The following is a 27,579-nucleotide window of genomic DNA, read 5'->3' on the forward strand; positions in this document are numbered from 1 at the left end:
TTTCTGGGCGGAAACTGTCAGTTTTCTGGGAGTGTGCGGAAAAACGCAGGCGTTTCAGGGAAAAACGCGGGAGTTGCTGGAGAAATGGGGGAGTGGCTGGGCGAACGCTGGGTGTGTTTGTGACGTCAAACCAGGAACAAAAAGGTCTGAGCTGGTCGCAATCTGTGAGTAGGTCTGAAGCTACTCAGAAGCTGCTAAGAATTTCCTATTCGCAATTCTGCTAATCTTTCGTTCGCTATTCTGCTAAGCTAAGATACACTCCCAGGGGGCGGCTGCTTAGCGTGTGCAATGCTGCTAAAAGCAGCTAGCGAGCGAACAACTCGGAATCACACCCTATGTGCGAACTGTCCCTATTTAAAATATAGGGGGTACAAGGACTGCTATGGGTGAGGGGTGATGGTCCTGGGAAAGAGGTGCAAGGTCAGAGGCAGAACCAGCGGTGGTGCTAGGGGGCACCAGCCAAAATCTTGCCTAGGGCATCATATTGGTTAGGGCCGGCTCTGCCTAAACCTAACTCTACCTTTACAATAACCCTAACCCTAACTCTACCCTAACCCTAAATCTACCCTAACAATAGCCCTAACCCTAACTCTACCCTAACAATAACCCTAACTCTACCCTAACCCTAAATCTACCCTAACAATAGCCCTAACCCTAACTCTACCCTAACAATAACCCTAACTGTACCCTAAATCTGCCCTAACAATAACCCTAACTCTACCCTACCAATAGCACTAACCCTAACTCTACCCTAACAATAACCTTAACTCTTTCCTAACAATAACCCTAACTCTACCCTAACTATAATCCTATCAATAATCCTAACTCTCCCTAACCCTAATAACCCTAACAATAAACAATAACCCGAAATCTACCCAGATTAAGCCTTGGGGGGGGGGGGGGACCTGGGGCACTTAGGACACGGGGGCCCAGGTGGAGGGGGCGGGGTGTATATTAGGTTGTGCATACCTCTCAACATGACCCATTCCAGGAGGGACAAAATGCTCTGTACCTGGACTTCCCACTGACTATATGATTGGCATCAAGTGTTGAACTATTTCATTGATAAAAAAGGTATTTCAACACAGCATTTTGTCCCTCCTGGAATGGGTCATGGTGGGTGGTATGGATTGTGTATATTAAATATAAACCAATGGTGTATATTAGATTTAAACTAATAGTTTAATAAAGCCTGGGTACTGTTTAGAAACCTAATAGAGAAACAACTATTTTATAATGTGTTCCTGCAGTGGAACAAAGACAATTTAAGCTTAAAATACACATAGAAAAATAAAATCTATAATTTATCTTGCAAAAATGCAATAGAAGCAGCCTCTGTACTGCTAACACACTAGGACGGTACTCAGGAGGACTCTGTGTTTGTCTCTCTCTAGACATGAACATTCTCATTAGACACCCAGGCGGGAGGAGAAGCCGGGATCCCTCTGCTCTTTCCCTTCTGCTATCTCTCCTCTGGTCAGGAAGCTCCATCGGTATCTCTTGAAACCTGATACTCCTGTGTCTCTGCCTGCAATGCATACTGTCCTGCTCACATTCTGGCAGTCTGTTTCTGCTCCTGCACAAGAGGGAAAGATAGTAATGTCAGTATGGGGCCCATTGAAAGAGGGGAGCCTGGGGTACAGTATGCCCTGCATCCCCCCTTAATCTGGCTATGACCCTAACTCTACCCTATCAATAACCCTAAACTTAACTCTACCCTAACCCTAACTCTACCCTAACAATATCCCTAACCCTAGCCTAACAATAGCCCTAACTCTACCTTAAAAATAACCCTAACTCTACGCTAACAATAACCCTAAACCTAACTCTACCCTAACAATAACCCTAACCCTACCTTAACAGTAACCCTAACGCTAACTCTACCCTAACACTAACCCTTACTCTACCCTAACAATAACTCTCTTGCCTAATAATAACCCTAACTCTAGCCTAATGATAACCCTAGACCTAACTCTATCCTAATGATAACTCTACCCTAACTCTACACTATCGATAACCCTAACAATAACCATAACTCTATCCTAACAATAACCCTACCCTAACTTTACCCTGATGATAACCCTAACTCTACCCTAACAATAACCCTAAACCTAACTCTAACCTAACAATAACCCTAACTATCCTAACAATAACCGTTACCCTAAATCTACCCTATCAATAACTCTACCTCTAGCCTAACATTAACCTTAACCCCAACTCTAGCCTAACAATAATCCTAACCCTAACTCTACCCTAACAATAAACCTGACTCTACCCTAACAGTAACCCTACCCTAGCTCTACCCTAACAATAGCCGTAACCCTAAATCTACCCTAACAATAACCCTACCCTAACCCTAACTCTACCCTAACAATAACCCTAACCCTCTATCTAGAACTAAAATGTAATGTCAACATTGTGACTGCCAACATGAGCGTGTAGACATTGTGTATATCAGCATGTTACATGACTACGTTCGGAATGATGACATCATGACTGGATACAATTTTTCTGGTATAATCTATGAAGTCTGATTGATTGGTGTGGTCAACACCTCCACTGGTCCTCTTTAGAAGGTTTGATAAATCTCCCCCATGTTCTCGCTTTCTCCGTCTCTCCTCTAATCTATCTGTCCAAAATGGCTCATTCTATTTTCAGTTTGCTGCTTGTTGATTAGATGTAATTAAGATTGCTGGCACAGGGCCTAATTCAGAGACGGTTGCAAACCCAATGTTTTTGCAGTAGAGCGATTATTGGTGGTCCGTGCATGGTTCCGAGTTACACTGCCATGCATCATCAAGTGACATTACTGTCGGCGATTGCAGCGAGTATTTGGTTACAGTGATTGACAGACAGGGACAGTTTGGGGGTGTTGCTGACTGCGATCCTGCACGCATACACAATGGCTCCGGCATCTCAGTTTTGGCGTCCATTCGGAGTGACCATAAATTTACTCGGATCTCTGGTAATTGACCATTCTGCACCTGATGCTGCATCTTTGTATGCAGTCCCTTGGATTTGTGCAGCCACCTGTGGGCGTCCCAATACAAATCCCTGCGACTTTTGAATATTTTTGCACATCCACTGTATACACGTTGGCAGCAGCGGTGGCATTAGCGTCCATCTCTGAATCAAGCCCATAGATATCAGTCTATGTGGGCAGGACTTGACAGTTGCATCAGAACCTCTTTGATAACAACTGTTCTCTTACTCCTATGTTTATTGAATTAGACAGATATAAAACCATAATTGATAGGTATATTAACTATGGGATTGTGCAGTAGCTAAAAGCCCCACTAATATAAATGTCCTGCACAAGGTATTTCTGTTCTTACTGTATCAATGTTCCTTACAGGGGCGCATCAAGAGAGGGTGGGCCTGTGTGCAGCCTCCATTCTGGCCCCTCACCTCACTGGCTTTTTTTCCCTCAGTAGACTCCTGGCAAGTGCCAGGAGTCTACTGGTTATGCGCCAATCTCCATTGTCTCAGTGATTCCTATTAGTCCGGATGTGAACTCTGGAAACATGGTGCCTGCATCATGTTCCTGGTGATTTTTGCAGAGCTGATCTTTGTAAATACGGCATTTGCGCTATGTTCCCGGGAATACCAGCAGCACCGATGGAGAGGTAAGTATTTAATGGGCGCACCCATTATAGATACTATTAAAGGGCTGATCTCATCAAATGCGGCAGCCTCAGATCAGCTTTGGAATTTAACACCAGGTTCATAGGTATCAGTCTGTCCAATAAGTAGATAATGAAGAATACATTGGCACTCAAGTACAACAGATTTGTGTAAATGTACTGTCTCAGCAAATGCAGCCCATTATAAACTGTCACGCTATTCACCCACCTGTGCTTCAGAGGAAAACTTGTTTAAACAAGATACTGAAGTATGTCATTCCAGAAAATCCGTACCCAAATTGTGTGTTACCTAATAAATCAGAAATATTAAGACAAGCAAAGGCAAAATAAGTTTTAAATCATTGTGTAGAGTGGATCATATAGGTACAATGCCTATGTTATAGGGTTGTGTACAGTATCTCTGCTAGTCCCCAATTGTTCCCCTCCTGGAATCTGTGAAGCTTCACTTATTTCACAAGTCTCTGCAGAACAGGCACGTTAAGGAGACAGCAGCGTGAGGGACTCATTCAGAAGGGGAGGGGAAATGGAAATAGTGAGTGAAGGATCTGCGTATATACTGTACACCTTGCAACACCCTGAAGGTTAGTCACTCTGGGAACACCCACAGGGGGCGGGGGAAAAAAGGGTGAGAGAGATTCCGGACTCTGTGTCCCAACAGAGAACAAGGTAAGTGAGATATAATCATTTTATTGTCCTGTATTCATAGATCACCAACATATTCTGTAGTGCTGTACAATAAACTGACTGGACTTACTGGTAGTCGAGTATATACATGTGCTGAAGGAGGCAAATGACAGTATTACAGTTGCAGCTGACGTATTATCATGCAGATCTTAAAGTCTATAGAAACACATTTCTGCAGTATGTTACATTTAAACTGCGAGTAAAGGTACGGTACAATATTTATATAGTTACAGCATCAGATTTCAGTTTACTTACAAAACAGTATCTCTGTGTTTTGCCAAAGTTCAGCTGTGGAGTCAGATAATCTTTCCTGATTTAATTGCAACGTGACACTATAATCCTTTCCCTAAATTCAGATCTAGCATCTTGTAGAAAGGAGGAAACACACTGGAATTACTGGCATGGACAGTGTTCCCGAGCCCAGCACCACAAGGTACAGTATTATCCACGGATTTCTTCCCCCTCACTGTACAGTGTATATTAGTCAGCATCATTCTAGCACATGCTCATTATCAGTCTGTTACCATATAGTGCCAATATACAGCATAGTATGTTCTTCATCAGCCTACTGATACCCATAAGAACTAGACAAAGTATTCCCTGAATTTATTTACTGATGTTACTGAGAATGATTAGATAACTACATAGCATTCTAGAAAGGAGATGCTCCTTAGTACAACCACACTGACCAGGCCGCATGTTCATGAAGAATGTATTGGTATTCAGCGTTATACTTACGGTATGTGCAGGATAAATGTACAGGTATTTCTTGGGGTCTATTTACTGTATGTAGAGCATGTGCTAACTAAATATCTTTATTGATACATACAGTACTGCGGCACAGATGTTAGCAACATTGCAATTCACCAATCCGGGGCTTACCCTGCACCTGTATGAGGGTTATGTCTATGTCACCAGTAGCCTATCGCTGCCTGTAGATCCTTGTTAAATACGAATTGACACAGTAGTTTGACCAGGTAGGGATGAAATGAAGCCTTTGCAGCTTGCAGGTCACCCAGGACACCTGAAAGAGTGAGCAGACACTACAGTCTGCAGAACAGGCTAGAGGGACGTGGTAAACTGATGACATACAGCTGGAGAAAGAGGGTAACTTATCACTGCTTCATAAATAGGTCTTTAAAAAAATTATACAATTGCTGATCATTTTATAATACACATTCTCCTCATCGGTGCATCATTACACAGGAATAGCATGTTTATTACCAGTGTATTGGTAACCAGCCTCATACGTATGCAGTTCAGGATAAATTTACTGAATTACTTATGATTATACAGGTACATATCATTATAAAACATACATTCTCCAAACCAGTGCATTGATACATAGTACTATTACACAGTGTCGCATATTCATTATCACTGTAGTCATATTTTTGTACAGGAGTTCATGTTAATAATCAATGTATTAATATTCTGTATTAATAAATAGCCTGTTGATGATCCATTAATTGATACCCTGATTATTATACAGGACAACAGGTCTATTGTGCAACATATTAATAGTGAGTATTACAATACATTATTGCATGTTCATTGCCAATGTATTTATACTTGTTAACATTAAAAAGGGCACCGTTAGTGTTAATGCGGCAGCATGCATATAATCAATGTATTGATGCACATCACCATTATACAGCTACATATGACATAAATGCATTATCAGTATATTAATAAACAGTATTTTCCAATAGGGCAGCATGTGCAATATCTGAATCAGGGTTATCTAACTTGAGGTCTCTTCAAGACTGTTTTTTTTTTTTTTTTTTGTGGCTCTCACTATCCCAGACCATGTCTATTGGCAGTTGTGGTATTGTGAATCAGTATTTCTCTAACGTCCTAAGTGGATGCTGGGGACTCCGTCAGGACCATGGGGAATAGCGGCTCCGCAGGAGACAGGGCACAAAAATAAAGCTTTAGGATTAGGTGGTGTGTACTGGCTCCTCCCCCTATGACCCTCCTCCAAGCCTCAGTTAGGTTTTTGTGCCCGTCCGAGCAGGGTGCAATCTAGGTGGCTCTCTTAAAGAGCTGCTTAGAAAAGTTTTTTAGGTTTTTTATTTTCAGTGAGTCCTGCTGGCAACAGGCTCACTGCATCGAGGGACTTAGGGGAGAGAATTTCAACTCACCTGCGTGCAGGATGGATTGGATTCTTAGGCTACTGGACACCATTAGCTCCAGAGGGAGTCGGAACACAGGTCTCACCCTGGGGTTCGTCCCGGAGCCGCGCCGCCGACCCCCCTTACAGATGCTGAAGATTGAAGGTCCGGAAACAGGCGGCAGAAGGCTCTTCAGTCTTCATGAAGGTAGCGCACAGCACTGCAGCTGTGCGCCATTGTTGTCACACACTTCACACCAAGCGGTCACGGAGGGTGCAGGGCGCTGCTGGGGGCGCCCTGGGCAGCAATATTTTAATACCTTATGGCAAAAGAATACATCACATATAGCCATTAAGGCTATATGTATGTATTTAACCCATGCCAGTCATCTAAATCTACGGGAGGAAAGCCCGCCGAAATAGGGGGCGGGGCTTATTCTCCTCAGCACACAGCGCCATTTTCCTGCTCAGCTCCGCTGTGAGGAAGGCTCCCAGGACTCTCCCCTGCACTGCACTACAGAAACAGGGTAAAACAGAGAGGGGGGGCATTTTTTGGCGATATATTGGATATATTTAAGCTGCTATAAGGAACAACACTTATATAAGGTTGTTCCCATATATATTATTGCGCTTGGGTGTGTGCTGGCAAACTCTCCCTCTGTCTCCCCAAAGGGCTAGTGGGGTCCTGTCTTCGATAAGAGCATTCCCTGTGTGTCTGCTGTGTGTCGGTACGTGTGTGTCGACATGTATGAGGACGATGTTGGCGTGGAGGCAGAGCAATTGCCGATAATGGTGATGTCACCCCCCAGGGAGTCGACACCGGAATGGATGGCTTTGTTTATGGAATTACGTGATAATGTCAGCACATTACAAAAATCAGTTGACGACATGAGACGGCCGGCAAACCAGTTAGTACCTGCCCAGGCGTCTCAGACACCGTCAGGGGCTGTAAAACGCCCTTTACCTCAGTCGGTCGACACAGACCCAGACACAGACACTGAATCTAGTGTCGACGGTGATGAAACAAACGTATTTTCAAGTAGGGCCACACGTTATATGATCACGGCAATGAAGGAGGCTTTGCATATCTCTGACACTACAAGTACCACAAAAAGGGGTATTATGTGGGGGGTGAAAAAACTACCTGTAGTTTTTCCTGAATCAGAGGAATTAAATGATGTATGTGATGAAGCGTGGGTTAACCCAGATAGAAAAATGCTAATTTCAAAAAAGATATTAGCATTATACCCTTTCCCGCCAGAGGTTAGGGCGCGCTGGGAAACACCCCCTAGGGTGGATAAGGCGCTCACACGCTTATCAAAACAAGTGGCGTTACCGTCTCCTGATACGGCCGCCCTCAAGGATCCAGCGGATAGGAGACTGGAAACTACCCTAAAAAGTATATACACACATACTGGTGTTATACTGCGACCAGCCATCGCCTCAGCCTGGATGTGCAGTGCTGGGGTCGTCTGGTTGGATTCCCTGACTGAAAATATTGATACCCTGGATAGGGACAGTATTTTATTGACTATAGAGCAATTAAAGGATGCTTTCCTTTATATGCGAGATGCGCAGAGAGATATTTGCACTCTGGCATCGAGAGTAAATGCGATGTCCATATCTGCCAGAAGGAGTTTATGGACGCGACAGTGGTCAGGTGATGCGGATTCCAAACGACATATGGAAGTATTGCCGTATAAAGGGGAGGAATTATTTGGCGTCGGTCTATCGGATCTGGTGGCCACGGCAACTGCCGGAAAATCCACTTTTTTACCTCAGACCCCCTCCCAACAGAAAAAGACACCGTCTTTTCAGCCGCAGTCCTTTCGGTCCTATAAGAACAAGTGGACAAAAGGACAGTCATATCTGCCTCGGGGCAGAGGAAGGGGTAAGAGAGGGCAGCAAGCAGCCCCTGCCCAGGAACAGAAGCCCTCCCAGGGTTCTGCAAAGCCCTCAGCATGACGCTGGGGCCTTACAAGCGGACTCAGGAGCGGTGGGGGGTCGACTCAAGAATTTCAGCGCACAGTGGGCTTGCTCACAGGTGGACCCCTGGATTCTGCAGGTAGTATCTCAGGGTTACAGGTTGGAATTCGAGAAGTCTCCCCCTCGCCGGTTCCTAAAGTCTGCTTTGCCAACGTCTCCCTCAGACAGGGCGACGGTATTGGAAGCCATTCACAAGCTGTTTTCTCAGCAGGTGATAGTCAAGGTACCCCTCCTACAACAGGGAAAGGGGTATTACTCCACGCTATTTGTGGTACCGAAGCCGGACGGCTCGGTAAGACCTATTCTAAATCTGAAGTCTTTGAACCTGTACATACAAAAATTCAAGTTCAAGATGGAGTCACTCAGAGCAGTGATAGCGAATCTGGAAGAAGGGGACTTTATGGTGTCCCTGGACATAAAGGATGCTTACCTGCATGTCCCAATTTGCCCTTCACATCAAGGGTACCTCAGGTTCGTGGTGCAAAACTGTCATTATCAGTTTCAGACGCTGCCGTTTGGATTGTCCACGGCACCTCGGGTCTTTACCAAGGTAATGGCCGAAATGATGATCCTTCTACGAAGAAGAGGCGTATTAATTATCCCTTACTTGGACGATCTCCTGATAAGGGCAAGGTCCAGAGAACAGCTGGAAGACGGAGTAGCACTGACCCAACTAGTGCTGCAACAACACGGGTGGATTCTGAATTTTCCAAAATCTCAGTTGACCCCGACGACACGTCTGCTGTTCCTGGGAATGATTCTGGACACGGTTCAGAAAAAGGTGTTTCTTCCGGAGGAGAAAGCCAGGGAGTTATCCGAACTTGTCAGGAACCTCCTAAAACCAGGGACAGTGTCTGTGCATCAATGCACAAGAGTCCTGGGAAAGATGGTGGCTTCTTACGAAGCGATTCCATTCGGCAGATTCCACGCACGAACTTTTCAGTGGGATCTGCTGGACAAATGGTCCGGATCGCATCTGCAGATGCATCAGCGGATAACCTTATCGCCACGGACAAGGGTGTCTCTTCTGTGGTGGTTGCAGAGTGCTCATCTGTTAGAGGGCCGCAGATTCGGCATACAGGACTGGGTCCTGGTGACCACGGATGCCAGTCTGAGAGGCTGGGGAGCGGTCACACAAGGAAGAAATTTCCAGGGAGTATGGTCAAGCCTGGAGATGTCTCTTCACATAAATATACTGGAGCTAAGAGCGATTTTACAATGCTCTAAGTCTGGCAAAACCCCTGCTTCAGGGTCAGCCGGTGTTGATCCAGTCGGACAACATCACGGCAGTCGCCCACGTAAACAGACAGGGCGGCACAAGAAGCAGGACAGCAATGGCAGAAGCTGCAAGGATTCTTCGCTGGGCGGAAGAGCATGTGATAGCACTGTCAGCAGTATTCATTCCGGGAGTGGACAACTGGGAAGCAGACTTCCTCAGCAGACACGATCTACACCCGGGAGAGTGGGGACTTCATCCAGAAGTCTTCCACATGATTGTGAACCGTTGGGAAAAACCAATGGTGGATATGATGGCGTCCCGCCTCAACAAAAAACTGGACAGGTATTGCGCCAGGTCAAGGGATCCTCAGGCAATAGCTGTGGATGCTCTGGTAACACCGTGGGTGTTCCAGTCAGTGTATGTGTTCCCTCCTCTGCCTCTCATACCAAAAGTACTGAGAATTATACGGCAAAAGGGAGTAAGAACGATACTAGTGGCTCCGGATTGGCCAAGAAGAACTTGGTACCCGGAACTTCAAGAGATGCTCACGGAGGATCCGTGGCCTCTACCTCTAAGATGGGACCTGCTTCAGCAGGGACCGTGTCTATTCCAAGACTTACCGCGGCTGCGTTTGACGGCATGGCGGTTGAACGCCGAATTCTAAAGGAAAAAGGCATTCCGGAAGAGGTCATTCCTACACTGGTAAAAGCCAGGAAGGAGGTGACTGCACAACATTATCACCGCATTTGGAGAAAATATGTTGCGTGGTGTGAGGCCAGGAAGGCCCCCACGGAGGAATTTCAACTGGGTCGATTCCTACATTTCCTGCAAACAGGATTGTCTATGGGCCTCAAATTGGGGTCCATTAAGGTTCAAATTTCGGCCCTGTCGATTTTCTTCCAGAAAGAATTGGCTTCAGTTCCTGAAGTCCAGACTTTTGTAAAAGGAGTACTACATATACAGCCCCCGGTTGTGCCCCCAGTGGCACCGTGGGATCTTAATGTAGTCTTGGATTTTCTCAAATCCCATTGGTTTGAGCCGCTCAAATCGGTGGAGCTGAAGTATCTTACATGGAAAGTAACCATGCTACTGGCCCTGGCTTCAGCCAGGAGAGTATCAGAATTGGCGGCTTTATCATATAAGAGCCCATATCTGATTTTCCATACGGACAGGGCAGAACTGCGGACGCGTCCTCATTTTCTGCCTAAGGTGGTGTCAGCGTTTCATCTGAACCAGCCTATTGTGGTGCCTGCGGCTACTAACGAGTTGGAGGATTCCAAGTTGTTGGACGTGGTCCGGGCATTGAAAATATATATTTCAAGAACGGCGGGAGTCAGAAAGTCTGACTCACTGCTTATATTGTATGCACCCAACAAGATGGGTGCTCCTGCTTCTAAGCAGACGATTGCTCGTTGGATTTGTAGCACAATTCAACTTGCACATTCTGTGGCAGGCTTGCCACAACCTAAATCTGTCAAGGCCCATTCCACAAGGAAAGTGGGCTCATCCTGGGCGGCTGCCCGGGGAGTCTCGGCATTACAACTCTGCCGAGCTGCTACTTGGTCAGGGGCAAACACGTTTGCAAAATTCTACAAATTTGATACCCTGGCTGAGGAGGACCTTGAGTTCTCTCATTCGGTGCTGCAGAGTCATCCGCACTCTCCCGCCCGTTTGGGTGCTTTGGTATAATCCCCATGGTCCTGACGGAGTCCCCAGCATCCATTTAGGACGTTAGAGAAAATAAGAATTTACTTACCGATAATTCTATTTCTCGTAGTCCGTAGTGGATGCTGGGCGCCCATCCCAAGTGTGGATTGTCTGCAATACTTGTACATAGTTATTGTTACAAAAAAATCGGGTTGTTATTGTTGTGAGCCGTCTGTTCAGAGGCTCCTACGTTTGTCATACTGTTAACTGGGTTCAGATCACAAGTTATACGGTGTGATTGGTGTGGCTGGTATGAGTCTTACCCGGGGTTCAATATCCTTCCTTATTGTGTACGCTCGTCCGGGCACAGTATCCTAACTGAGGCTTGGAGGAGGGTCATAGGGGGAGGAGCCAGTACACACCACCTAATCCTAAAGCTTTATTTTTGTGCCCTGTCTCCTGCGGAGCCGCTATTCCCCATGGTCCTGACGGAGTCCCCAGCATCCACTACGGACTACGAGAAATAGAATTATCGGTAAGTAAATTCTTATTTTAGACCATGATCTTAAAATTCTAGTAGAATTGTGAAACTGTCCATGCGCGTAGCTGGATAGTGCATGGATTATTTGTTTTCAGGGCAGCATTTTCACGATCGGTTCATTAATACTAATAATTATACAGCTACATAGTCATGATACAGTAACAGTGCAGTCAGACCGTAGCAGGGCAATAATGCCTCCTGGGCCAGACCCGTACCCTCATATGTGATGTCATGATAAAGGGGAAGGTCTTATTGACCTGTGGGCCAATCAGAACTTGGAGGAAGGGGCTTCACAGGTGTTGGGGGGTGGAGCTATGCTCCGTGTCCCGACACTCTTTAAGGACATTTTTTTTGGGTGATTCTATACCATAAATGACAGGAAACCATGTGGTTCTCTCCATTGATGGCAAAAGTATTCAACATTAACCATAAATCATTGATTTGGTGGCTCTGGTACCGATTAAGGCACTCTGCATACCTCCCATCTTTTCTACAAAGGGGGTCTAGACCCTCACTCAGCAAAGCCACGCGTTACCCAGAAAGGGGGCGTGGCCTCTGCTGAGAGGGAGTTGGTGGTCAATTTACTAAGCCTTGGATGGAGATAAAGTGCCAGCCAGTCAGCTCCTAACTGCCATGTCACAGGCTGTGTTTGAAAAATGACAGGAGCTGGTTGGCTGGTACTTTATCTCTGTCAACTTTACCTCCATCCAAGGTTTAGTAAATAGACCCCATGGCTTCTATCTAGTGGGTGTGGACTTGCAACATGTACCCGTTTCTAGGCATTTTGGAGGCGTGCACAGCGCTCCCCAAGCAACTGGGCAGCCTCCTGCTCACCTCCCATCACTGAATAGATGCTGTGCCCGTGCTCACAGCATGTATTCAGAGATCACTCGCTGATTTGCAGAATCAGCATGTGATCAAAGGCTCTCCCAACTTCCTGCCCGCGGGACACTGCGACCTGCGGGTGGGACAGTGTCTGAATGGTGGGACTGTCCCGGTGGAATCGGGACATTTGGGTGGTATGACTCTGCAAGCCAAATATAGGTGCCACAGGGCCATAGCCAGATTAAGGGGGGATGCAGGGCATACTGTACCCTGGGTCCCCCTCTGTCAGGGGGCCCCCCGGTCAGAGCACAGTGACATCACTAGCTTTCTCTCTTATGCAACAGCAGAACCAGCAGCCAGAATGCAAGCAGAACAGAATGCAGTGCAGGCAGAGACACAGGAGTATCAGATTTCATGAACTATCGATGGAGCTTCCCAACCAGAGGAGAGATAGGAGGGTGGATAGAGCTGTAAGTGACACAGGGATGTAAGTGACACAGGTTGGGATCCCTGTGTCACTTACAGCTCTCTCCACACCTGGTGTCTGAATCCTGTGTAACTTGTTATCTAATGGGGGTCTAGAGCAGTGGTAGCCAACCCTGGTTCTCGAGAGCTACCAAGAGTTCATGTTTTCCAACTCACCTAGCAGGTGCACAGGTGCAGTCCTTACTCACTGACACATTTTAAAAGATCCACAGATGGAGTTAATTACTTAACTTGTGATTCTGTGAGAACTGGAAAACGTTAACTGTTGGTAGCTCTCAAGGACCAGGGTTGGCTAACCCTGGTCTAGAGAGATAGAGAGAAACACACACCCACAGAGTCCTCCTGAGTCTTGTCCCAGAGTGTACAGAAGCTGCTGCTATTTTTGCATGTGACAAGATAAATTATAGATTTAATTTTTCTATGTGTATTTCAAGGTTGTTTAAGTTGTCTTTGCTCCACTACAAGAACATTTTATAAAACAGTTGTCTTTCAATTAGGTGTTTAGTTTAAATCTAATATACACCATTGGGCTAAATTTAATATACACAATCCATACATCCCAACATGACCCATTCCAGGAGGGACAAAATGTTCTCTACCTGGACTTCCTCTTAATTTATGATTGCAATCACCTGTGTTGAAATACCTTTCCTATCAATTAAATAGTTCAACACAGGTGACTACAATCATATTAAGAGGGAAGTCCATGTACAGAGCATTTTGTCCCTCCTGGAATGGGTCATGTTGGGAGGTCAGCACAATCTTATGGTGTCCACACACTGAACGATTCACGAACGATGCAATATGATTTGCGATTTCCCTTGAACTCCCCCCGGGAGCTCCCTGGCAGCCCCCAACTCACAATTTTAGAAAATAGTGGTTTTTAACAAACAATGTATCGTACGATCTCTAAAGAAATTTACAGACATTGGCAGATCTTGACTGCAGCAGGTAAGATCAGAGGATTTCATCATACAAGCTGCGGGGATGCACATCGGATCGTTATCGTTATAAGAGAACATACGATTTGCACTTTTGTGAATGATAAATCGTTATGATTTATCATTTTCGTCCAAATTGACAGTAAAATCGCTCAGTGTGTGGGCACCTTTATATACAGCCCCTCCCCTTCCACCGGGGCCCCCCTGTATAAAGTGCCCTGGGCACCCTAAAGGCTTAATCCGGCCCTGCACAGGGCACCAATAGTGCTTCCCCCTAGGGCAGCGGCACCACACACACACTCCTAGTTACAGCTCTGAGTGCACATGTGCGCACTGAAAGTACTAGCATAGGTCAGTATTATCATTATCGATATATTGACACTCAGTATTATCACAGAGTATTCTTTAACAATACATTTTTCATAGTACTGGTCTCTATTAATACACTGATAATGAGGATATGTATTTGTACTGATAATCACATTTTTCATTTTATGTTGCATGAAAGAATGTTGTTGTTTTTTTTATTATCATCAGTGCACTAATGTACTGTATAATATCATTTTACATGGCACTTTGTTAATTAGACATTAAACATTAAAGAATAGTACAGTTTGTGCTTTGTAGCTAAGCAGCACTATTCAATGTAAAATGTTACTTGTGTATTGATCCTTAGACCAGGGCCAATGTTTATTACTACATGTGGATACTGATAGCAAGTTCTGAATGTCTGCTGTACAGCATATGCACATAAGGTATGCCATGGACTTGGTGGCCTTGTCATGTGCAGAGCATGTGTGGGTTCTCAGTAGTATGATACTACACTTGAGCACATTTGGGACATTATGTCTCGCTCCATCCACCAATGCCACGTTGCACCACAGACTGTCCAGGAGTTGGCGGATGCTTTAGTCCAGGTCTGGGAGGCAGGGCCGGTTCTAGACCTTGTGGCTCCCAGTGCGAACTTTTCCTCTGGCGCCCCCCCCCATTCAAAACAGGGACAGTGCATGCCAAATAGGGGCGTAACTTAACGATGAAGGGGCGTGGCCACAGAATTGCACCAATTCACATTAAACCGCACAGTGGTGTCCAACAGTCCCATTACCACAGAGTAGTACCCCTTACACACATTATGCCATGTTAGATCCCTTTGCACACATTACTCCACAGTGCAGCAGAGCACCTTATACATATTGCACCAGGTAGAGAAAATCAGAGAGATTGATACTACACATCATGTACATAACACTTTATATCAGTTTTATTGGAGGACACGGCTGCCACCCAGGCCCCTCAGTGGGGGCTCCTACGATAAGGAGGACTCTAGAGCAGGGCAGGCTCGTACAAGGAGGGACAACCGAAGGTAACCCTGATACCGGCAGCACAGGAGCCCCGGGGCCACTCCCTCAGTGACACTATGGACCAGTTCTGTGCTCATGCTGCGGGGGTGAGAGCAGCGCATCCCATGACGAGGATGCCTGTAGTGTACACCACTGGTGCCACCCAGTCCCAGCTGCTTCATCTGCCCCTGGTGCCAAGTAGGGAGGCCAATCCCAGGCCGTTTTTTTCAATCCCGGGATTCGGGATTGCAGTAGGGATCAGTGAAGGTTGTAGGGAGCAGCGCTGGAGGGAGGGTGTAGGTAGCAGTGCGGGAGGTAGGGAGGGTGTAGGTAGCAGTGCGGGCCTCGGGAGGGAGGGTGTAGGTAGCAGTACGGGCCTCGGGAGGGAGGGTGTAGGTAGCGGCGCGGAAGAATTGGTAGGAAGGCTGTAGGGAGCACTGAACTGCACGGAGGGAGGCTGGGTGTAGGTCGCAGTGCGGGAGAAAGGCTGTAGGGAGCACTGACTGCACGGAGGGAGGGTGGGTGTAGGTCGCGGTGCGGGAGAAAGGCTGTAGGGAGCACTGACTGCACGGAGGGAGGGTGTAAGTAATACTACTTACTATTAGGCGGGCGGCAACCATGGACGCACTGAACGCGGCGGCATTTCAAATGAAGCGCCGGCCGCCAGCCAACCAGAGCTGGCGGACGGCAGCCAATCAGGGAAGCGGCCGCAGCAGTCGCTCCTTATTGCCTGCCGCTGCTACGGCAGCTTCCCTGATTGGCTGGCGGCCAGAGCTACATTTGAAGTGCCGCCACGTTCGATGTATCCATGGCTGCCGCCCGCCTAATATTAGTAAGTAGTATCACCTACCATCCCGCACATGAGCAATGTAATCCAGTGAGAATCAAAGTCAAATCGCTGCATTTTTGGGCCCAAATCCTGGGATCCTCCCGATCCCGGGATTGGCCTCCCTAGTGCAGAGTGACTTCCCCATAGTAAGGGTGCCCTATCATTGTGAATGCTGGCATCGCCGCCCTGCAGCATCATGCTTGCAGTTACTCTCGCTGCAGTTTCCTATTACACCTGTGCCTTATGTCACACTAGCCAGACAGTGTCAGAGGGCGGCTGGCATTGCATTACCCCCTCAACAGCCCCTCTCAGTTGTTCCTGTTGCTATAACCACCAGGTCCCCCCATATTAACTGAGCAGAGACAATGAGAAATGTAAAGATAATATGGGTATGTTGTACAGTAGAAATTAGAAGCTCAAAGTAGTAGTTGTTACATGGAACAGAGTCCCAGTGGTGGTGGCAGAGGTAAATAAGTAAATAGCTCACAGAAAGCTGAGATTTAATAGAAGAAAAGTACTTCATATTATCACTGTTTCCTCACCTGGCTTACAGTTTTGCAATGAATGATCATCATAAATAATCTGGAACTTATTAAAAGACAGGGGCCGGGGGGCAGTGCAGGAACAAGCCGCCCTGATCATGCTGTGTGCCAGTGCTGTGCCGCCTGCCGCTGATTCGTGCTGAGTCTGACACTGTAAAGCCCACCGCAGCCGCCCGCCTCACTGATCGTGCCGTGCCGCCCGCCTCCCGCCTCAAGCCAGCGTGCTCTTATCAGTGCTTCTTCCTTCCTCGATGCGGTGCGCGCTGACGTCAGGCGGTGCGCGCTGACGTCATCGCGCACCGTGCGCAATGCATCATGGGAAAGTGGGCGGAAGGGAGGGAGGGAAAGTGGGCGGAAGGGAGGGCGGAAGGGAGGGAGGGAGGGTCGGTCAGCGCTGATTGCGCTGTGCTCACTGCTCAGAAAATAACATGGCGCACGTTAGGATGCGGCAGCGCCCTCGTAGATGCGGCGCCCCGGGCAAAAGTACTGCTTGCCCGGGGCAAGAGCCGTTTCTGCTGGGAGGAGATCCCTCAGGAGACCATCCGCCATCAGGAGCATGACCAGGCATTGTTGGGAGGTCACACTGGCACGTGGAGGCCACACACACTACTGAGCCTCATTTTGACTTGTTTTAAGGACATTACATCAAAGTTGGATCAGTCTGTAGTGTGTTTTCCCACTTTAATTTTGAGTGTGACTCCAAATCCAGACCTCCATGGGTTAATAAATTTGATTTCCATTGATAATTTTTGTGTGATTTTGTTGTCAGCACATTCAACTATGTAAAGAACAAAGTATTTAATAAGAATATTTCATTCATTTACATCTAGGATGTGTTATTTTAGTGTTCCCTTTACTTTTTTGAGCAGTGTATATTATATAGCCATCGTGCACTCATCATTGTGGAACATTGTGCCTCTCTTTCTAGCACAACAGAACCTGTGTATGATTACCCATCCCAAGAAACCACACGTTCACCTTCTTTCAGAGGCTCCCCAACCTCAGTCAGCATCTCGGAGAGGCTTCTTCTCACCCAGAGTGTCTGGCTACACCTAAGGGTCAACTCAGCCACTGCCCTGCATATACTGCAGAGGGAGCCACCTGGGGTAAGTGCCTACCCAGGAGAAAGCTTAGTAACTCCAGGACTCGCTGCACACTGAGCTATTGTACCAATTGCAGCAGGCCAGAACTGACACCACTTATCATTAGCGATAAAGCTATGTACACATATAGAATCTTATCTTTGCAGAATATGAGTCTGAAAAATAGAAAGGACAGAAGTACAGTGCTCACATCCTAGTCCGCTGCTTTTAGAGTGGATTGGTGAAAGGATGTACGCATGCATGCATGAGGGAAAAGGACCCTTTTGCACTGAATCGCGTCATCATAGACACGCCCCCACAGTACAGTGCCAGTAAGTTCGGCATTGTATAGCTGGGAGCATGGCCACGATGATGTGATTACGGCCACCACACCCCTGCACCGACTCTTATGCCTTGCCCATCTCCTTTAATGCATCACGCCCCCCGCACTGACCCTCCGTTGTGTCTGCCTGGCTGCCCTCTCCAGAGAGCACTGCTGAAAGGGTAATAGAAGGTGGAAAAGATACAGGTCAGAACAGAAATATCACTCCAATTAAGTTGAAATTAACAGAATGGTTTTTATTTATAAACCACAATAAGTTGTCATAAAACAGTGTTAGTAAAAAAACATTATTTTAGTTTTAAACAAAACAGTCTTGGTACAGAAATGTGTGTTTAGCCTATTTCTGATTAGGACTAGTATTAATACTCTGTCTGGGGGAGACCCAGGCATTGGACTTTCCTTTATGTGGAAGTAGGTAATCACAAACAGATACTGACAGAGCCGGCCCTAACCAATATGATGCCCTAGGCAAGATTTTGTCTGGTGCACCCTAGCACCGCCGCTAGTTCTGCCTCTGACCCTGCACCCCTTTCCCAGCACTATCAACCCTCACCCATAGCTGTCCTCATTTTGGTTCTCCTACCCCCTATATTTTAAATAGGAACAGTGCACACATTCGGCGCACAACCCAAAAAGGGTGTGTTCTTGCTGGGAAGGGGCATGGCCACACAATAGTACTCCCAATTCAAATTACACCACACAGTAGTGCAACTTTATTCACATTTTATCATGCGATAGTGTCCCTTATTCATGTTACATCACACAGTAGTACCTCTTTACCTTATAAATATTACTCCTCACAGTAGTGCCCCTTATTCACATTACATCACACCATATTGCTCTTTATACACATAAGACCACACAGTAGTGTCCTTTCTATACTCTATGCCACACAGTAAAGCACCTTATACACATAATGCCACACATTAGTAATGCATTTATACCTATAATACCACACAGTAATGCCCCTTACACATGACACACATTATTAATGACCTTATAAACATAATGCACCTTACACAATATGCCAACCTTTATTAATGCCCTTATACATATAATGTCCCTTACACATTTGCCACACAATATTAATGCCCTTATACACATAATGACACACATAATGCACATAATTTCCCTTTCACATATGTCGCATCTTATTAGTGCACTTACACACATAATGACACACATACATGGTGATTCAAAAGTCGCCGTACACCTATTTTTGTTTCAAAAACTGTGCAGGAAATGGGAAAACTGAATACTCCAGTAAGGTATGGGTGAGGTGGGCTATCTTTTAGGGTACGTACCGAACATGGGCGCCATCTTGAAATCGGCCACCTTGAATCTATGTCAGTTTTTTTCAAATGGAAAGGTGGTCGTGTAACATGTCAAACAACATCAGATTTTGCTGAAAAGTTTATTGCTGTAAATAGATTTGAAATAGTTATGGTTCAAAAGTTATTACACTTTCTTTGTTGCAGGCAACTGACAAAAGAGGAGAAAATTGAGGTCATTTTGATATCAAACATAGGGGGTGATTCCGAGTTGATCGTAGCCCTGCAAAATGAACATGATGGGACACCCAAGCACCGGGCTATCCCGCCTCACATGTCAGTGCCCCCCCCCCCCGAATCCCCGCAGAAGTCCAAAAGCATCGCACAGCAGCAATGCTTTTGCACTTTAGGAGTAACTCCCAGCCAGCGCAGCTTTAGCGAGCTGGCCGGGAGCTACTTGACGCTCCCCGGCCCGCAGCGGCTGCGTGTGACGGCACGCAGCGGCTGCGGCCCACCCCCAGCACGGTCCGGCCACACCTGCGTTGGCCAGACCGCGCCCATGAAATGGCAGCCAAACGCCGCCGTTCCACCACCCCCCGCCCAGCGACCGCCTCTGCCTGTCAATCACTGCAGCGCCGGCGCATGCGCAGTTCTGATCCGATCGCACCGCTGTGATAAACTGCAGTGTGCGATTGGGTCAAAATGACCCCCATAGTGTGCTGCGTTGTAGGCTCTTCACAAAGGATGCCAAATCCATTGTTGAGGTTGTCTTTTCAGTAGCACTTTTTGGACGACCACTATATGACTTGTCAGCCACAGTGCCAGTTTCTCAGAATTTGGAAATTAGGCACCTGACAGTGTTATGTGAAATTGGAGGTCTTTCTGGGTGCCGGTTGTTAAAATCTGCAGCTATGACACGGAAACTTAGTTCTCCAGAAATCAAAATGACGTCAATTCTCTCCTCTTTTGTCAAAGCCATCTTCAGTTACCTGCAACAAAAAAGGTGTTGTAACTTTTGAACCATAACTGATATTTCAAATCTGTTTGCAGAAATACACTTTTCAGCAAATTCTGATGTTGTTTGACATGTTACACAACCCCCTTTCCTTTTGAAAAAACTGATTTAGATTCAAGATGGGCAATTTCAAGATGGCACCCATGTTCAGTGCATACCCTAAAACAGGCATTCCCAACCACGGTCCTCAAGGCACACCAACAGTGCAGGTTTTAGTGATATCCAGGCTGCAGCACAGATGGTTAAATCAAAATAACTGAGCTACTAATTAAGTCACCTGTGCTGAAGCCTGGATATCACTAAAACCTGCACTGTCAGTGTGCCTCGAGGACCGTGGTTGGGAATGCCTGCCCTAAAAGATAGCCCACCTCACCCATACCTTACTGGAGTATTCAGTTTTCCCATTTCCTGCACAGTTTTTGAAACAAAAGGGTTTACTGCAACATTTGAATCACCCTGTAGTACGCAGATTATTAATGCAGTTATACACATGACACACCTAATGCCCCTTACACAACTGCCGAACACTACTCAACCAACCCCCCCCCCCCCCCCCCCCCCCCGCACACAGCACTCACATGGTTCGCTAAAACTGTGACCTCTGCCTCTGCTTGGATACAGCTGTGTCCTCATACATCTTGCCTCAATACACCATGCAGCAGGAGATTCCTGGCATGAGTCAGCTGGCAGCTCTGCTAACGCTGGGTGCTTTTTTTGATGAAAAGGCATCTAATTTGCATTACTATGTAGCTAGGATGAACAAGCATCCTAGCCACATAGTATGTGCGACTGTGACTGTATCTGCATACAAAATGCTATGTCACAGTGATTTCCAGGAATACACTGTAACATAGCATTTCATATGCAGATGCAGCCGCAGTCACACACAAAATATAGGCATGCTGCATATCATTTTAATCAGCAAAAGCTGCTTGTGGCTGTAGGCATACCAAATACCCTAGGAATTTGCCTAGTTTGACTATGCCTAGGGCCGGCTCTGGATACTGATACTTCAAATGGACTAGTATGGAGTCTCTGTGGATGTATTGGAGGCTTGTAATTGTCCAGTGTCAGTAGCTGTCATTACCGCAATAAAAATACAATGCTCACAGTTTTGGAGGGCCCTCCAACTAAAGTTTTTCTTAGTTGTAGCGGGTAGGATTCAGTGTTCCCTGGAGTTCCGATATGGTCGCAGGGCAATCGCGGCTCTTTTGGTTTCCTTATTAATGGGAGACAGTCTGCGGCTTTTTCTGGTCTCTGTGTCTTAGAGTCTGTGTCTTGGTGCTTTGACATCTCACTTTGTGGGTATGTGTGTAGCTAGGAATAGCCGTACTTGATAAATCTGTTCATGGTCTTTCTCACACAGGCTCCCAATAGTGGAGCTCAGCAGAAAGCAGCCAGTGGACTTATCTACCTCGTGCTGTGTCTTTTATCAGCCAAGGACACGCTGCACTTGCTCTGTGTGTGGCTATGGACACGCTGCACTTTCTGTGGCTATGGACACGCTGTACTTGCTGTGTGTGTGGCTATGGACACGCTGCACTTGCTGTGTGTGTGGCTATGGACACGCTGCACTTGCTCTGTGTGTGGCTATGGACACGCTGCACTTGCTGTGTCTGTGGCTATGGACACGCTGCACTTGCTGTGTCTGTGGCTATGGACACGCTGCACTTGCTGTGTCTGTGGCTATGGACACGCTGCACTTGCTCTGTGTGTGGCTATGGACACGCTGCACTTGCTGTGTGTGTGGCTATGGACACGCTGCACTTGTTCTGTGTGTGGCTATGGACACGCTGCACTTGTTCTGTGTGTGGCTATGGACACGCTGCACTTGCTCTGTCTGTGGCTATGGACACGCTGCACTTGTTCTGTGTGTGGCTATGGACACGCTGCACTTGTTCTGTCTGTGGCTGTGGACACGCTGCACTTGCTCTGTCTGTGGCTATGGACACGCTGCACTTGCTGTGTGTGTGGCTATGGACACGCTGCACTTGTTCTGTCTGTGGCTGTGGACACGCTGCACTTGCTCTGTGTGTGGCTATGGACACGCTGCACTTGTTCTGTGTGTGGCTATGGACACGCTGCACTTGCTGTGTGTGTGGCTATGGACACGCTGCACTTGCTGTGTGTGTGGCTATGGACACGCTGCACTTGCTCTGTGTGTGGCTATGGACACGCTGCACTTGCTCTGTGTGTGGCTATGGACACGCTGCACTTGCTGTGTGTGTGGCTATGGACACGCTGCACTTGCTGTGTGTGTGGCTATGGACACGCTGCACTTGCTCTGTGTGTGGCTATGGACACGCTGCACTTGTTCTGTGTGTGGCTATAGACACGCTGCACTTGCTCTGTGTGTGTGGCTATGGACACGCTGCACTTGCTCTGTGTGTGGCTATGGACACGCTGCACTTGCTGTGTGTGTGGCTATGGACACGCTGCACTTGCTCTGTGTGTGGCTATGGACACGCTGCACTTGCTGTGTGTGTGGCTATGGACACGCTGCACTTGCTGTGTGTGTGGCTATGGACACGCTGCACTTGCTCTGTGTGTGGCTATGGACACGCTGCACTTGCTCTGTCTGTGGCTATGGACACGCTGCACTTGTTCTGTGTGTGGCTATAGACACGCTGCACTTGCTCTGTGTGTGTGGCTATGGACACGCTGCACTTGCTGTGTGTGTGGCTATGGACACGCTGCACTTGCTGTGTGTGTGGCTATGGACACGCTGCACTTGCTGTGTGTGTGGCTATGGACACGCTGCACTTGCTGTGTGTGTGGCTATGGACACGCTGCACTTGCTGTGTGTGTGGCTATGGACACGCTGCACTTGCTGTGTGTGTGGCTATGGACACGCTGCACTTGTTCTGTGTGTGGCTATGGACACGCTGCACTTGTTCTGTGTGTGGCTATGGACACGCTGCACTTGCTCTGTGTGTGGCTATGGACACGCTGCACTTGCTGTGTGTGTGGCTATGGACACGCTGCACTTGCTCTGTCTGTGGCTGTGGACACGCTGCACTTGGTGGATCAGTGTGTTGTCTACTGCTCCTTGTTTGACTATCCTCTCCAACATGTTTCTCCTGGATAACCAGTCTTCCTCAGAGACTCTTAACTAGTCCTGACCAGAAAAGGGCTAAACGTACCTATCTGTACCAGGACTGTTTTATTTTAAACTAAAATAACTAATAACTAATACTGTTTTTATGACAATTTATTGTGGTTTATAAATAAACACCATACCGTTAATTTCAGCCTTATTGGAGTGATACTGTATTTCTGTTCTAACCTGCACTTATTCCACCTTCTTTTTACCCTTTCAGCGCTGGTAGTATTATACCATTACATTTGCACATTTTGGGATTTTGGTACATCCTAAACTGCTACCTAGCAGCTTCTTTCTATTTTCCACTTGCTATCTCTAACCTTCCCATTTTTTACCTGGGCTTGCGCTTTTTTCTCTCACTAACACGTCTGTTCATGATGCATTGAAAAGTGTGGAGAAGTGAGCCAGTGGAGAAGTTGCCCATGGCAGCCAATCAGCATTGAAGTAACATTTATAATTTGCCCCTTTGGGGTCTATTCATTAAGCAGTGAAAAGAGTGGAGACTTGAGCCTGTGGAGAAGTTGCCAATCAGCCAATCTGCTTCTTCGGACAATTGTATAGTATGCAAATTATGTTCAACTTCTCCACTGGCTCACTTCTCCACCCTTTTAACTACTTCATGAATAGACCCTCATTTAAATATATTTAGCAGTGACTGAACAGGTGGGAAACAAATTCATTTAAAGATGTCATAATTTGTTTCCCAAACAACTCATGATCATACACCAAGCACAGTTTCTAGACTCACACAGTGTTGGACTGGGACACGAAGGGCCCACCGGGGGGGTGTAGTGGTTGGGGCCCGTGTTTAGGGGTGTGGCAAGTCTCCAAGGGTGTGTGGCCAGCCAGGGCCGTTGAGAGCCACGCCGGGCCTCGGTAAAGGCCTAGGAGCGTTGCTTATTTAGTGGGCATGACTATGCCCTTTAGTATAAAAATAAGTGAATAATAAAATAATTGTAGGGCCGCTGAGCGTGCTCCACAAGGGGGGATGCCATTTTAACATAGAGGGGTGCCTTTTTAACGTAGGGGTGCAGGGGGCAGGGAATCCGCTACCTACCTTACTTGATCTGGAAGTGGGTCTCTCCTCTCCGACTAGCTCCATCTTCCCAGTGATATTTGAGAAGATGACGCTGGCCACTAGAGAGCAAAGACTTTCTATGCCTTCTATGTGCGGCATCATCTTCCTGAAGATATCACCGGGTGTATGGCACCGTCGCCTGCCGGCCAGAGCAGTGGGGTGGTTAGCGGACCTGGGTCCCCTCCCCCCCCCCCCTTCCCCCTCCAGCAGCCTGGGCCCAGGTAATTTGTACCTGCTTTATTGTAAATACTGCTAGTGCATGCATGATAATGTATCAGATTAATAACAGCAATGCACTGTAGAAAATAACCATAGGGCCTAATTCAGATCTGATCGCAGCAGCAAATTTGTTAGCTAATGGGCAAAACCATGTGCACTGCAGTGGGGACAGATATAACATGTGCAGAGAGAGTTAGAGTTGGGTGGGGTGTGTTCAAACTGAAATCTAAATTGCAGTGTAAAAATAAAGCAGCCAGTATTTATCCTGCACAGAAACAATATAACCCACCCAAATCTAATGGTGCCCATACACTTATAAGATAATCGGTGCTATCCTTCGATTTCGACCACATCTGTGAGAGAAATCGAAGGATTGTATGCACATTTTAGGTACCTTGAGATGCGATGCGCGGGCACGCCGGTCGAATATCGCGTCTCAAGATATTATGTGCTGCACATAATATTTCTCGCATCGCAGTGCAATCGCATGTGGTTTCGAACCCACATAAGATATATCGCACTGCGATGTGCGACGGGCACCCGCCAGGAGTGGCCAGAGGCCGCTCCCACTCGGCGGTGACGTGCCCATCACGTGATTACCATGCGATCTATCGCATGATCGCATGGTAACAACTTTGGCAGTTCAGGTGCGATTTGATCACACCTGAACTGCTGGTGCGATGCCCCACGCTGTCACGTCGCGGGGCATCGCATAAGTGTATGGCCAGCATAACTCTCTCTGCACATGTTATATCTGCACCCCTTACAGTGCACATGGTTTTGTCCATTAGCTAACAAATTTGCTGCTGAGATCATATCTAAATTTCCCCCATAGTCCTGTGCAATATAAGGTAACATATGTACAACGTATAGTTCAAGTCCACAGCCTAGAGCCAGATTCCTACAGAAGGAAGTGGGGCCCACCGGGGGTTTCCCCCTGTACTCCTGTGGGCCAGTCCAACCTTGGACTCGCATAACTCTCTGTAATGCTAAAACAAGCATCAATGAGAACATAGTGATGTGCACCGGAAATATTTTGTGATTTGTGTTTTGGTTTTGGGTTCGGTTCCACGGCCGTGTTTTGGGTTCGGACGCGTTTTGGCAAAACCTCACCGGAAATTTTTTGTCGGATTCGGGTGTGTTTTGGATTCGGGTGTTTTTTTCAAAAAACACAAAAAAACAGCTTAAATCATAGAATTTGGGGGTCATTTTGATCCCATAGTATTATTAACCTCAATAACCATAATTTCCACTCATTTTCAGTCTATTCTGAACACCTCACACCTCACAATATTATTTTTGGTCCTAAAATTTGCACCGAGGCGCTGGATGGCTAAGCTAAGCGACACAAGTGGCCGACACAAACACCTGGCCCATCTAGGAGTGGCATTGCAGTGTCAGACAGGATGGCACTTGAAAAAAATAGTCCCCAAACAGCACATGATGCAAAGAAAAAAAGAGGCGCAATGAGGTAGCTGTGTGACTAAGCTAAGCGACCCTAGTGGCCGACACAAACACCTGGCCCATCTAGGAGTGGCACTGCAGTGTCAGACAGGATGGCACTTGAAAAAAATCGTCCCCAAACAGCACATGATGCAAAGAAAAAAAGAGGCGCAATGAGGTAGCTGTGTGACTAAGCTCAGCGACCCAAGTGGCCGACACAAACACCTGGCCCATCTAGGAGTGACACTGCAGTGTCAGGCAGGATGGCCCTTCAAAAAAATACTCCCCAAACAGCACATGATGCAAAGAAAAATGAAAGAAAAAAGAGGTGCAAGATGGAATTGTCCTTGGGCCCTCCCACCCACCCTTATGTTGTATAAACAGGACATGCACACTTTAACGAACCCATCATTTCAGCGACAGGGTCTGCCACACGACTGTGACTGAAATGACTGGTTGGTTTGGGCCCCCACCAAAAAAGAAGCAATCAATCTCTCCTTGCACAAACTGGCTCTACAGAGGCAAGATGTCCACCTCATCATCATCGTCCGATTCATCACCCCTTTCACTGTGTACATCCCCCTCCTCACAGATTATTAATTCGTCCCCACTGGAATCCACCATCTTAGGTCCCCGTGTACTTTCTGGAGGCAATTGCTGCTGGTGAATGTCTCCACGGAGGAATTGATTATATTAGTGATGAGCGGGTTCGGATCCTCGGGATCCGAACCCGCCCGAACGTCACCTTTTTTTTCACGGGTCCGAGCGACTCGGCTCCTCCCGCCTTGCTCGGTTAACCCGAGCGCGCCCGAACGTCATCATCCCGCTGTCGGATTCTCGCGAGATTCGGATTCTATATAAGGAGCCGCGCGTCGCCGCCATTTTCACACGTGCATTGAGATTGATAGGGAGAGGCGTCCTCTCCGTTATAGTAGAAAAGACTGAGTGACTTATAATTGTGGGGAGGATTGGGGACGGGGAGCAGCTGTTAGGGAGTACAGTGCAGGGTTTTGATTATACCACCAGTGAGTTTAATCCGTTGTTTCTCTGCCTGAAAAAAAACGCTCCACCATATCTGTGCTCACTCAGTGTGCTGCACTGCTGCATATATCTGTGCTGAGTGCACTGCTCACACTGCCTAATTGTGGGGACTGGGGAGCAGCCAGTTATAGCAGGAGTACAGTGCACAGTTTTGCTGACAGTGACCACCAGTCCAGTATACGTTTGT

At 47.1% G+C, this 27,579-nt stretch overlaps 1 protein-coding gene across 1 annotated transcript in view; it reads left to right on the forward strand.

Annotated features, from left to right (window-relative positions):
- The first annotated feature begins 4,219 nt into the window (after nucleotides 1-4,219).
- RIN1 (Ras and Rab interactor 1) overlaps nucleotides 4,220-27,579 on the forward strand; it is a 109,210-nt gene continuing 85,850 nt past the window's right edge. Inside the window, exons 1-3 of the mRNA XM_063945113.1 lie at nucleotides 4,220-4,310; nucleotides 4,685-4,761; nucleotides 17,726-17,903. Of these exons, the coding sequence (XP_063801183.1) occupies nucleotides 4,730-4,761; nucleotides 17,726-17,903 (210 nt within the window). The 5' untranslated portion in view covers nucleotides 4,220-4,310; nucleotides 4,685-4,729. The remainder of the gene's footprint in view (nucleotides 4,311-4,684; nucleotides 4,762-17,725; nucleotides 17,904-27,579) is intronic.

The sequence above is a fragment of the Pseudophryne corroboree genome, chromosome 11 (assembly GCF_028390025.1).
Source record: "Pseudophryne corroboree isolate aPseCor3 chromosome 11, aPseCor3.hap2, whole genome shotgun sequence".
Classification (NCBI taxonomy): Eukaryota; Metazoa; Chordata; class Amphibia; order Anura; family Myobatrachidae; genus Pseudophryne; species Pseudophryne corroboree.